Here is a 13,645-nt window from a genome sequence, read left to right as displayed (position 1 = left end):
GGTACTGGTTTCTAAGAACTAAAGTTTGACAAACAAAACTATTTCCAGGATAAGATCCTGCCCTTACTGTCAGCAACTTCACTTCTTCAGACTTTAACTGGTGGGTTGTTATCATGTTTTTTAAATAATGTTTCAGACTCAAAGGAGAAATCCTAGGTAATACACTTATTTAATCGTAAGAAAAATACTCTGAGTGAGGGAGAGAAGTAAGAACCCTCAGAATCCCATTCAGACCTAAGGGCAGTTTAAGAGTTTCCCCTTCCCCTAAGCTGTGGGTCTTTGGGAGAAAAATAGGAGGAGAAGATGTAAACTCCACACAGAAAGGACATGATCTGACTGCGAATCAAACCGAGGAACCTTCCTGCTGTGAGACCAGAGTGTGAGCCACTATGACACCCAGGAAAGCAGCAGTACCTCAAATTTAGACCTATATTAAGTACTTGAGCAAATACTTAATGACTTTTGTACTTTGTCCATGGCTCATAATATCTTACTGCCACCTGCCATGTTCCTCCTCTTCATGCAGATCCCTGTTGTCTATGCATGAGCAGACACTGAGCTGAGTCTGGCACAGGTTTAGTCTGTCTGGGCCAAAGCTTCATGTTTCCCATTGGCAGCTGCCTCATGTAGTCGCAGCACTATCTCACTCTAAGCCCACTATAAGCCCTCACTCGCAGCTGTTTGCACATCTGCATCTACAGAGTTTGTGGATACCAAAGAGAGAAAAGATCCAAAATAAATCAGTGAGTGCCAGCAACTTTAATACTTCACCATTGCTTCAAGGTTGTGTTATTGATCTATTATGTATCATCATTTATGGCCTCTTTAGGATTGTTCTGCTTTCCTTGTGTTTTTGCCCACATATACAGTCATTCAGTCCTGTTATCTCTTTGCTTCTTCTCATCATAACCATATGCGTTTGCAGACTCCTGGCATGTGCTTAGTGGTTGCTGAAGTGTGTGGTTGCTTCGAATAATGTTGAAGCAATAGTCTAGCGATTTTACAACATTTCGTAAGCAGGGCCATTCAAATGCCTACATATGGTTAGTGAAAGCCAAATATTTCCATAATTAATGTTTTAACTGATCAACTATATTGTTTTTCTGTAAATATACACTCACTCCAAATTTGATGCCTGTAACATATTACAAAAAGTACAGACATGGGCAATGTAAGACATTCCACAGGTTACTTGGTAACAGGTGATGCATTCAAGATTGGGATAAAAATGAGAATCCATCAAAGGCTGGTTTGTTTACAAGCAAAGATGGGTTGAGGTTTGCAAGTATGTGTAATTTGCATCTGAAGTGGACTGTTGCACAGTGGAAACATGTATTGTGGTCTGATGAGTCAACCTTTCAGGTTGCTTTTGGAAATATAGGACATCTTGTTCTCTCAGGACCAATGAGGAAAAGAACCATCCTGATTGTTACCTAAGCAAAGCGTCTGTCATGGTATGGACGTGTGTGTAACCCCAAGAAATGCATGTGGAGTCATTCTACAATTTTGCATTTTTTAATAAATTGATATACAAAGTCAGTTTATGATTATTTATGTCCAAATATGGTTGTCCAATGAAGGTTTGACTTTAACCAAGTGGGACTGTATTCTGATCACGATGTATTGTGTGCATTTACACTTGTACATGTTCATGCATGTTTCTCATTGAATCAGGATAGAGATTTGTAAAAGAAGTTCAACGTACAGACAGATACTTCAACCGTTTATTCATTGAATTATTTTTTTTTACAAAAAATAATATCCAATAGCATACTTTACATAATAAAATAAGTATCTCAAAAAGAAATATGAACACCTCTACATATAATATGAACACATTCAGATGACAAATATTCTACAACTGAGCACTGATTCAGCTCCTGCGTATCCTCATGTACTGTCCTGGATGTATGTCTGTGTGTGTATGTCTGTATGTCTGTGTGTGTGTCTGTATGTATCATAACAATTCACATCTCTCCAGGCAACAGCTTTCTGAATACATTGGTCATAATAGTATGACATAAAACTGAAGTAAACAAAGCTGTTAAGTGAAGGTTGTGAACCATAAACTCTGTATGCAAGTCAGTAAGTGTAAATGTTTGATATCGGCACATGGTTACCAGGCTCATGTTATGAACATTTTATCATCTAATAACATGATATAACAGCACATAACTTATATTTCTGGAAAGAAAAGCTAGCAGCACACAAGGATAAAATTGTGCAATGAAAAAACGAGACTGGTTTAGATACAACTACAAAGAAATTCGGGTTTTTAGGATATTTAAAGAATCTCACATATGATTTTTGCCTGCTTGTGACACAGATCTGATTTCTGAGCAGTGTGAACCAACCATTCTCTATCTACCATTGTTCCACTTGCACATGTGGTTCTATAACTGATACATACCTGATCTCTGGCTTTACAACCGCTGTCACTCATATCAGAACAAATGTGTACAGGTTAGTAGAGAAATAGATGGAGACCTGAAATTGTGACCTGAAGCTCTTTTGCCCACCTATGTTGAACGCACTTATTCAAAGTCGCTTTGGATAAAAGCGTCTGCTAAATGACTGTAATGTAATGTAATGTAATGAGAAGCTTCCATCCAATCTAAGGTGGAGGGAACAAATCATAGCCCAGGAGTTTACTAGAAACTGTGCAAGAAATGACAGAGCAGGGTTTAACTTTCATTATTTACTGTGGTTCAATTGTTTTTGTTGTTCCTAATGAGTGCATGTGGATATGATCTGTTGCCAAATGTAAAACATGCATGGGCTTTTAGAATAGAGAATCTGTTCACGCTGCTCAGTTACAAGCATGAATGTGAACCGTCAAGATGAAAAGACTGATGTAACATTAGATTAACTATTGTTATGACTATGGCTATGATTTGCTGCGATATTGACATATTCCGGCTTTTATACTGTCATACGCCAAACCTGAAGAATGCAGGACAAAATTAATTATACACTAAACATGAAAAAAGCTAATTCTTCCCTTGAGGCAACTTACTCAGAGGAAGATAAATGTCCTTTCAGTTACACATCAGACAGACACATCAGTAGCATTATCAATAACACACAAACACACACACACACAAACTCAATTAGACTCGGCTTGACCATACACACATACCGTGGTATTTCTTATCGTGTGTGCTTCAATGTTTCCTCTCCTTCTTTGTTGTCTAGTCTGAATCAGTCAGTCAAAGATGATAAAAAGACAGAGGTAACTATTCTGACCTTTTATCCAAAAATTAACATATAGCTTAATCAAATGATAGGATGTAGCTTTTTTATATTGCCTTTCTGTAGCTAAAATCATCAACTTCAAAAGGTACAAAACAATAGAAAGCCATCGCTGTCAACAGAGGTCTTGTACATGAGGAATATGTTGAGAAGGCAGGCGGGAGGTGTTCAGTGCAACCCTTTGTAGGGCAAGTCTTACTTTGTTGGAAAGAAGAACAGACTGGGGGAGGAGCTAAACAGCTGGTTCATGAGAACATATCACAAAGGAGCTTTGGTCCTTCATCAAGACATTGCATATGAAGTTAAGATACTGTAAGTATCTTGATGAATTGGGTCAGTAGGAGGCTGGGGTTTGGGTGGTGGGGTGCTCTGGTCGAGTTCAGGAATGAAAGATCAGTATTATCTTCTGCAGGCATACGCATTTATGTTTTTGATGACGTAGAAGCCTATGGTCAAGGGAGGCATGGCTATAGTCCGTCCTGCCCTGAGCGCCCGAGGCTTCAGCTCAGGGAACGTTTCGTTGTCCACCATGAGCAACTTCTCCCCATTCAGCTGGATGTGTCTATGAACAAACGAGACAGGAGAAGATGTCAGGAAGATGTACAAGTGTTTCTTACAGTGCCACCACCAGACCAATCAGGACCAAAGGTTCATGGGTGGTCACTCCATTAGTCACAGAACTTGACAAGCAGGACACTTTTTATGATGAAGCTCAAACTGCGTTTGTTTACAATCCTTCTTCAGGTTCTTGGACACACAGCCTGTAGAGGGCAGTGTTTAGTCATTATCCTCATACACAGAGACTGTATTGACCAAAAACTAGTAAATCAAAGGGGATCAATAAAACCAACAGCAATTTACGATTTTGTTTTTTTAATTTATTTTGAAAGATTCACAGACAAGACAATGTGTGATCCTTTTTTCAATTTCCAAAAACACTTATGCACTTATGCATGATAACTTCAAGAAATTTTAATTATTTTTTTCTTTAAGATTATCATTGTCACTTCACAAATTTCATTTATTTTTATGTCAGCATTTTTGTTACATTACTCTAAAAATGGCATCACATTCATTATCATTTGCATTACCGAGAATTGACTCAGCAATAGTCACAAATGCGTTGACTGAGATTCAAGGTAATGAAAACACACTTGACTTCAGCGACTGGTGACTTCACTTGTACTTGATTGTTTAGACTCCTAAAGACTTGATACCTTCCCAAACCACAGATTAAACATTAGACAAGTGCAGCGATTCACCGATTTCCAAGTTTTATGTTCAGCAAATCACAGTTGTCATTAGTAGAGCAACTTAAATTGTGACTTGCTGACTGCATGGCAGCAGACTTCTGTCAGAGTTTATTAGCAGAGCTTACAAGACAGAAATGTCTCATTCTTACTCTGGCAATAGCTTTAGTTTAGACCAGTGTCCAACTTGTGTCCCTGATTTTGGGACAGGCTTTGGGACTTGAGTGACAGGACTTACTTGTGCCTTGCAAAACAAAGACTTGGTCGGATCTCTGTGCATTATACACTAAAATATCATCTTTATGTTTTATTAACATCTATACTCTGAAATGCCTCTATGCTGTTATGAGTGTTTAGTGTGCCCTCCCTTCAAACAAACAAGTTACTCCGATCTGAAAACAACAGCTGATGCTCTTCCTATCTGTAGAGTTTATTGTTGTACACTTGGGGGAGCTACAGTCACACAATTTTACCATTTACTTCAGAAAACTAAACTTTTTAAAGGAATCTGCCCATGACGCAAAGACAAACTGCTCCCTAACACAACAGTTGTTGTATCCTCAACACCTATACTACACATTTTAAAAGTAAAAATGCGCAAGTATATAACTAATAACAAATTTCTATCATTATCAGTCAAATTCAATCAAATCAAATGTATCTGTATAGCCCAGTATCTCATACAGTGTATCAAAGTGCTTTACAGGCCCGCAACAACACACGGTTCCCAACTTAGCCCAGAACTCTCTAGGGAAGATGATGAACAACTACCAAAAATGCTTCATGGATGTAATTAAAAATGCCTCACTATGTTCATTACACACTTAGTTACTCACACTCACACACTTCCTGCTCATCTCTTGCTGCTCCTCTTACTCCTGTACACCTGTCACACCCATTGGCACTCCCTCTGCTTCACCCAATCAGCTTATCAGTGGCCAGCCTGCTCATTCTGCCACACACCTGACTCCCCTTGCTCATTACCTCCCTAGTATTTAGTCTAATCATTTGTCTACTGTCTTTCTTTCTTTAATGTTGACAGATATAGTCATCATTTTGTTGTTTTTAGTAAGTGATTTTTATCCATGATTTTATTTAATTTTCCAGTTATTTTCTCTTTTAATAACAGGCTATAATTTATTATGAAAATATGATCTAATATCTAATTGCGTGCCATGTTTATTTATTTATTTATATTTTCCTTTCATCGCTTTTCCATCCATTCCTTATCAAAGAAAGGTTTAGATTCTCTAGAAATCTTGTAATAATACCTACAAATGGGACATCAGAGTGGTTCTTTAACAGGTTGCACAGTACAAAGTCGTTGCTTGGAACAGACAGACAGACAGACAGACAGACAGAGACTCACTTGGCTCTGAGTCCATCAGTGCCGTACGGCTGCAGCAGATACTGATGGACCGTCTTGTTCCGTAAAGTTCCCGCCAACTTGATTTTCTTCCGCGAGCGATGCAGGTTGATGATGTAGATGGTTATGGATCCTCTGGCATAGTTATGGCTGGTACATGAAAAACACACCGACAAAACACAATCATTTCACTTTTGCTTTGCTAAAGGAGACACAGACACTACATAACCCTTAGGGCACGTCCGTGACCAGTGATTCATTATGTATATGACGTTGCCATGTGGAATAACATCCTCCATAATTAAAGATGACTACAAAGAAAGGAAAGTCTTTGATATGATTTTTTTTATATCATGGGACTAGAATGAAACCACAACCCCTTGATGTAATCTGGATCAAAAGACTTGGATAAAGATAACATAATGAGATAAAGCATCGCTGTCTTCATTTCTCCTTTATGGCTAAACCTACAGCATCATTTAGATTTAGTATGTACTATATTTAAGCACATTGAACTTGGCTGTAGTTGTCTAAATCATGGTCAGAACTAAGTGAAGTGAACTTTACTCTATATAGCCTTGAAGAGCTACTATGTAAAACCTGTGTCACAGATCTACACGCTACAGGGTCTGGCCAGGTTCACATGTCCCAAAGAGCACAGACGTATTTATCGGTCACTTTAGCTGTCCTGACAGCCAAATGGTCTATAGTTAAGGTTCAGATGACGGGAAGGAGCAATGCTTCTTGAGTTACACAGACAACAGTGTTTGAGTGAGAGCAAAGCACTTGGGACACAACTTGATAGGGATACTGGGAAAAGGTAAATAACTCGGCTAGACAGATAAGACAAACAAGATAAAATCTAATAAAGGGCCCGATATGAAGACAAAGACAACACAGCTGTAGTGAATACCACATGTCTGTTTTGGTTGCTCTGCGTCAGGCCTGAGCTCTGGATAAATGCTCTGCAAGTTACCACCTCCATAATCTCACATCTATAAAACACTCACAGCTTTCTGTTGTGTGTTTATCTATTGCTTTGTCAGGCCCAGTGTGAGCAGCACACTTAGTGAACCCTTCAAGAGCACTCGCATTCTTTATTAGGACCAGGACAAATAAGGTAGTGCATTGTTGACAGGGACGCTGGCTTTCTGTTAATTCTTGGATGCTTGATTCTCAGAATTATGGACTGTGTTGCCAAGCGATAGATGAGACGGCAAGATGAAGGATGAGATAGTGACCTTTCAAACGATGAAGCTTCAGACATCCAAACCAGGAACGTAAACACATCTTCAGCCAATTTATTACTGAGCGTCGGTGGGTGAGTGAAAAACCACTAAATATCTAATTTGCAAAGAGTTTTGGAAACACTCCCCGGCTAAGCATATTTATAGTGTTTGTTATTTCATATAGTCAAACCACTAATACAACAATGGTTTGTCCACTTATGGGCTGAAAGGACAAAACCGCAGAATGCTGTAAATAATGACAGCTGAAGTAGTGTTGGATTCAAGAGGGAATACTCTCTGATCACACAAGTGCTATACTGCAGGAAGCTGTGGACTCACCATATCAGTGCCAGATGTGTCAATTATGAGAACGCACAAAAACCATCCTACACAACATTTCCTGTACCTCTTGCAAACTTTAGACCCCACATACTGGACAAAAATACACTTTCACTTAACGGAGGCCCCATTTACACCAGCATTATGTCCAAATATGTTATCCAGATAATTAAAGATACACATTAATGCTCACAGAATTCATTGTGATCAGCGTGTTATCTGATCGATCAAACCAAAACTATTCGGGTGTAAACACAATGCATGTAGCTGGGAGACACTCACTTTGACGCAAGGTGTATCAAATGTAAGGTGTGAATTATTGACTGTGCTTTTATCTCTTTCAGTTTACTCACAATATGCCAGTGACAGTCATATTCAGAAACTTGAACACATGATATCAAGTGTTTCCAATATCTGCAACATACAGGCATAGAAAAATTGAATAGCATGTGTTCAGGGACACTGGGGGCGAGAGGAGAACAATATGAAGCCATGAAGGTTAGAAGCACCGGCAAGAACTTCAATCTACTTTCACCCCTGAATATCATTGTTAATAATGATTTACAGGGGCATGTGTAATTGTGATGAATGACACTTTAAGTGCTTTAAACATCCACAGATGTGTGTAACGGTCCTGCCAAAATACAGCTGCTCTGATGTTGTTGGAGGACCTTGCTAATATGACAGTAAGATGACAAGTATTTATAGATCCTTCTGGGTTTTGGCCCATGAGAATTGTCCTCTTTGTCGTAATCTGTATTCTACCGAGTTCTGATTTATGACTTTTGCAAAACTGTGTGATAACAGCATGTGTGTCACAATGTGTAAATGTGTCAAATAATAGAAATCCAATGTTTGCTAATATAGATTACATGTTGCTTGATCGGTAAAAAAGAGAGAGTCCCCCAATTATGGCTCCGTCTCTCCATTGAGGACATTTAACAAGTTATTTATTATCACTTACTATCTATTTTGCTTTACTAAATCATTGATGAGATATAGCAATTGTTTGAGCTGGAGCTACTGTATGTCCACTCATGACTCTACATCACTTTTGCTTCATGTTCTCTTTGGTTGCAAGATCACTAAATTGGCTGTTCCATGTGTCTGATGCTGCCATTAAGGACCAGTATTTAGCATTTAAACACAACTATACACACACACCACTATATTAATATGATCTTGAACTGGCAAATGTGATTCTTGAATCCATACACCACAGGCAGCTGTGTACATTTGTTGAAAACTATCTCAAACATCTGGGCACATCGTCACCGAGCCTCATACAGGAACATCATTTGAAAGCGTCGCGTGGCAGTTTGAGAGTGTGAATTCTCCAGGAGTGCAAAGCTTTGAGCACAAGTAGAAGAAATCTGTAAGCCAGCACCGTTTTGCGGTCGAGAAGAAAAACAATCTGTACATGCAGAGAAAAACCAGTGGAAATCTAATGACGGGAAAATGACGCCATATACAGATGTATGACAGTTATGCAATTTTTGCCCATTTGCCATCTGTAGTTCATCTATCTGTGCAACATGCCACTGTTTTCCAGGAGATTTTCCACCTGTAAATGAACCCTGTCTAGAGTAAGGCCGTAAGTCTACCCTGCTGTTGACAGCCACTGACCTTGGGTAAATGATAACCTTGAACAGGCCATTGGTGGCACTCTTTATCTTCTCCACACACAGACTGCCTTATTGTCCCCCCCAAACCCCACCCAAAACCACCCCCAATACCCCCTTTTAGCCAATCGCAGCTAGAATAAAGGCCTAGAACACCTTTCAGCGACTCTTTGACGGTGAGCCGACAGCCCCCACACACCTGATAAGTGATACCCATTAAGTTTTATAGGTTCTGAGCTGTGAATGAGCGGGTGTCTGCCGTCTGCTTATTTATGGGATGGCAAAAAGGCCAGCTGGGGATTTTGTTCTTACCCACAAGACACTGAGCCGCAGGTGTTTGGAGGGGGCCACATGGAAAAACAAAAAGCAGCAGCAGCAGTCTGGTTTGCATCTAAATCTTCAAGAACATTCCCAAAGCATTACCACACATCAGTAAAATGCTACTCCAATGTTGCAGTTGTCAGCCTCATATGCAAAATGCAAAAGTTAACCAAGTGTTGGCATCTAATATACCCTCTTGCTGTGTGTAAATTATGGTTACATCATAGAACATACTTAGAGAAGCTGGTGCAGTGGGCGTAGATGCGCAGCTTGTCTCGTATGACGCGTCCAGGTCGAGGCTTTCGCTGCAGTCCAGCCACCCGTACAGCTAAAACTTGTGGACCAACCAGACGCTTGAAGATGAGAGAAAACCAGTAATCCTGTAAGGACAACACCATATATCATTTATCATTCTCAGGTCAGTATTCAGCTCACACACATTTTACAATCAAAACTCAAGGAGGGAGGGACTTTGAAAGCATTGATTACCTCTGTGTCCTAAGAAGTGAGAGCCAATCTAATGTAAAGAGTTTTATTGAAAGAGACCCCAAAAATACAGCAATGTGGGTACAGTAAAAAAGGAGTTTTACTAAAAATCTCAATTATGTTTATACAGCCATGAACTCGAATGGTTATTTTTGAAACAGATGAAGTTTCACATCCTCTGCCAACTAAACAACTACTCTGGCATGACCATGATACGGTAGAAAAGTGAAAATTTGATATCAATACATTCATAGTGAAATTTTTGTTGAAGTCGAGTGTCACATGTGTAACATGTCACATGGTATCAACAACAGCGGACCAGCTTCGAACTGACAAGCCTTAAATATCTAATTTTTTTTTTTACAAAATATTATGCTCTATGATGAATTGCTGTTTTATGTTATCATTGCTGAGGGGTTCACCACACTGTGTCTCTCTCTATAGACTACACAGACTCAACACCTCTCCAAGAGAGTCAGAACAACATGTGTTCCTCAGGAAGTTCCCATGCAATCCTGCATATGGCAACATTTAAGGGCTTCTTTTTTCCATGCAGGCTTTAACTTAATTTGCTGCCAAGGCATCGAAGAAGCAGAGCACAGTATGGAACTGTATAGTGTTGGCCACAGGCAGAGAGATGGATGGATGAATATATGGACAGAACTGGAATCTATGATTATTACATACTATATCAAATAATGACCCGCTCCTTGTCTGAATGAAGATTTTATTCGTGCAAGATGGCCAGTGTAATGCTCTGCTCTCGCCTCGTGTTTAAATTTCACAAGTTTGGTAAAAGAAACCATAAATGAATATGAAGAACATAAGTCGTAATACAATTCCAGGCCAAATCAAGAATATATGAGACATCACATTGACATTAGTAGCATCACGAAATATTAAATGAGGCTGTAAATCCTCAGTGGTCTGTGCATCTGCCTGTTTTCATGTCTGATTGCCCGTCTCTTTTACTGTCTCCGTCTTTCCTGTCTACATGTCTCTAACTACACAGACAGAGTGGCAGAAATGCAAACATTAAATGCAGACATGCAAAGTGGAGGAACAGAACCGTTGCTCTCAGATCTAATTGACATATGGTCTATACAGACTGACAGACATACCCATGTAAACTACAAACATGTCAAGGGCTCCAGACAAGCAAAACCATAAACCATAGACCAGTCAAACAGCTGCACAACTGGAAGAACAGAGAAGGATAACAAGGAGTATAAAAATTTGCCATTAGTGTTTTGCCAAATATGGTAATTGATAATCAGAACCCCAACATCAAAGTATGGGGGGCTGTATCTTGTGGAAAGCTTGCCGTCAGTTTTCAGAGTTTTTCATTTTACTAGATCAATGAAGAGGTTAACAAAGTACAATGCTTGGGTTGCCAGGTTGTGAAAAATCAGTTTTGATGGAGTATTCCCTCTTACTCGAAAAGGACTACATAGGAAAACATTATACCTCATGTGTTAATTTAACAACAAACATTTACAAAGGCAACATGGGTGGAATATTGTACCGGAATATCCCTTTATTAATGATCTACTAATATTATCATATAAAAGTAACAAACTCTGACCCAGCCACAAACACTTAAGGGGGTTTCCGTTGCTCTAATAAGCAGCAGTTTTTTATCAATAGAAACAGCTGAAGGATGTGGTTCAGTAGAACAACATCTGGGCAATGAGTATGATGTGATCTCCTCTTACTGCGCTGCATAACAAAGCTCAAAAATAAGGTTTCAACTTGATTGTGTCAATCACGTTAGATATGTCATCAGATGCACCTCCTCCATCAGTAAGCACTGGGACACAGCATCACTCATGGCAAACAGTTTGGAGAGTAACTTACACCTCTGCCACACACAAACAGACAGACAGGCTGAGGGAGAGACGCCTCATGTTTACCTTCTCTGCAAATATTGTGGAGAATCATTTGATGTTCTGATCAATACTGGTGCAGTGAGTGGAGCCAGAATGAATGTACTGTACTGCACTGTAGTGACAACATTGCGGTGATCAAATACGATGTGCCGACAATGTTATGTGAAATAGAAGGCTGGTGCTGTCCTAGCTGCGAATATCAAGAACCAACATTTTACGCAGAAATGAGCAAGTCGGTAACAAAACATGCGGCAAAGTTCTCATTGGTCCCACTGATTTGCGTCACTCACAGTCACAACAACTCTTTCCCAGTGGACAGTGTGACATAGGGATGATGCACAGATGATTGTGTTTGACTGCTGGGATCAAGTTGTAATCAAACAGCATTTTCAGGCTTTATAATGCAAACCACTCAGAGAAAATCACACAACAGAACTGATATTTTAAGCATTTACTGGAAAGACACAGTTTCCCATGCGGAATGCTGACAGTCCATAATACCCGACCGTCACTATAGAAGCTCCGTAATCCACTTTACTGGATTACAAGAGGAAACAAACCCTGTCACGCTGTTTAATAGGTCTCTGTGGAGTTACCATTAGCTCTGTTATGTAATCCGTTGATGCCAGTGGTTTTCTCACTTTGAAGTTGAGACAAAATGTGAGAGTTACCGCCTTTGATGTCACACGCCCTCCCAATACATCACACACTAGCCACCACACCTTAGGTATAATTGGTTGAAGGTCATGTAGACTTTTGTTGTGATTAGATGTCTACGCTAGTTCCCGGTAGTCAAACACAATTTTTGTTTATCGCATTCTCATTTTGGCTGAGGCTTACTGCTAAAGAATTAAATTACCTGCTTGTTATGTTGCTTTTCTAAATTACTATTTACGTGTTCTTTTTTCTGGACGGATTAGTTTGACTTACAATAGAGCTAGAAGTATCTAAAAGTAATAAATACAGTGGAATATAGCCTCAGGTAACACATAAGTTATTGCCACACATCTTTGTTGTGTCCAATCAGTGCACAACAAATGGTGGGTTGAACAGAGTCCGGTTGACTCTAAAGCAAAGTCCACAAAGAAGTCCAGTGTTTATGTGAGTTTGCTCAGAATGTTGGTTTGTGCAATTCCCTATTCAATAAAATGTAATTAAATGTGGAAAAACAAAAAATACTCGGAACATTAAAATGGTTGTCAGGGATAGCCTTAAAAAAATTATATTGTCCTTGTATCTACTGGAGGTCAGATACCAAATACAGTGTCTGTCTCTCACAGCCTGGAGCCAGCTTCTCAGACCAAGACAAGTTGTACTTAGAGTTTAGAATCCACCCCTGAAGGAAAACTACACACAGGTGTGGGGTCGTGACAAAAGCCAAACAGGAAAAAGAAAGGATGAGTGAGGCAGAAGGAGTAAAAGGATGAAGGGATATTAGAACGAGTCTAAGTGGTTGAGTGTGTGAATGAGAGGGGAGAAGAAAGAGTAAGGCAATAAATATCCCAGGCAGAGGACAGGTTGGCCCTGCAGGAAATTCTGTCAGCGGGCTGGCTGGTGCAGCCTTCAGACAAGCAACCATGTTAAAAGCATTATGATCCTAACAGGAGATTATTCCCAGAAAGGAACAGACAGACAGAAGACATCTTGATTTTGCCACATCTCAAAACTGGTGTGAGGAAAAAGAAAACCTGTGAGCTGGAGAGCACCGACCACTTAAACACGAGTGTCGCCAGAGGGTAAAGGAAAGTGATATGAGAAGAACTCAAGAGGCATTTGGCAGTTACAAAAGTGATTTATACTGCGAGTGCAACCAAGTACACGTGCGACCAAAAAACAACAAAAGATACACTCAAAAGGAATTTGCAATATCTAGTATCAAAGCAATAAGATG

At 39.6% G+C, this 13,645-nt stretch overlaps 1 protein-coding gene across 1 annotated transcript in view; it reads right to left on the bottom strand.

The window, feature by feature from the left end:
• Positions 1-3,651: 3,651 nt before the first annotated feature.
• The window catches only part of hpse2 (heparanase 2), a 49,930-nt gene continuing 39,936 nt past the window's right edge, over positions 3,652-13,645 (bottom strand). Inside the window, exons 10-12 of the mRNA XM_076165659.1 lie at positions 9,614-9,759; positions 5,872-6,018; positions 3,652-3,814 (exon numbers count right to left, since the gene is read on the bottom strand). Coding sequence (XP_076021774.1) covers positions 3,652-3,814; positions 5,872-6,018; positions 9,614-9,759 — 456 coding nt within the window. The remainder of the gene's footprint in view (positions 3,815-5,871; positions 6,019-9,613; positions 9,760-13,645) is intronic.

This window comes from Genypterus blacodes, unplaced genomic scaffold (assembly GCF_046128005.1).
Source record: "Genypterus blacodes isolate CSIRO-AG114 ecotype Tasmania unplaced genomic scaffold, CSIRO-AGI_Gbla_v1 ptg000012l_1, whole genome shotgun sequence".
NCBI lineage: Eukaryota > Metazoa > Chordata > Actinopteri > Ophidiiformes > Ophidiidae > Genypterus > Genypterus blacodes.
Note: the sequence above shows the minus strand (reverse complement) of the source record. Positions and strands in the feature narration are given on the sequence as shown.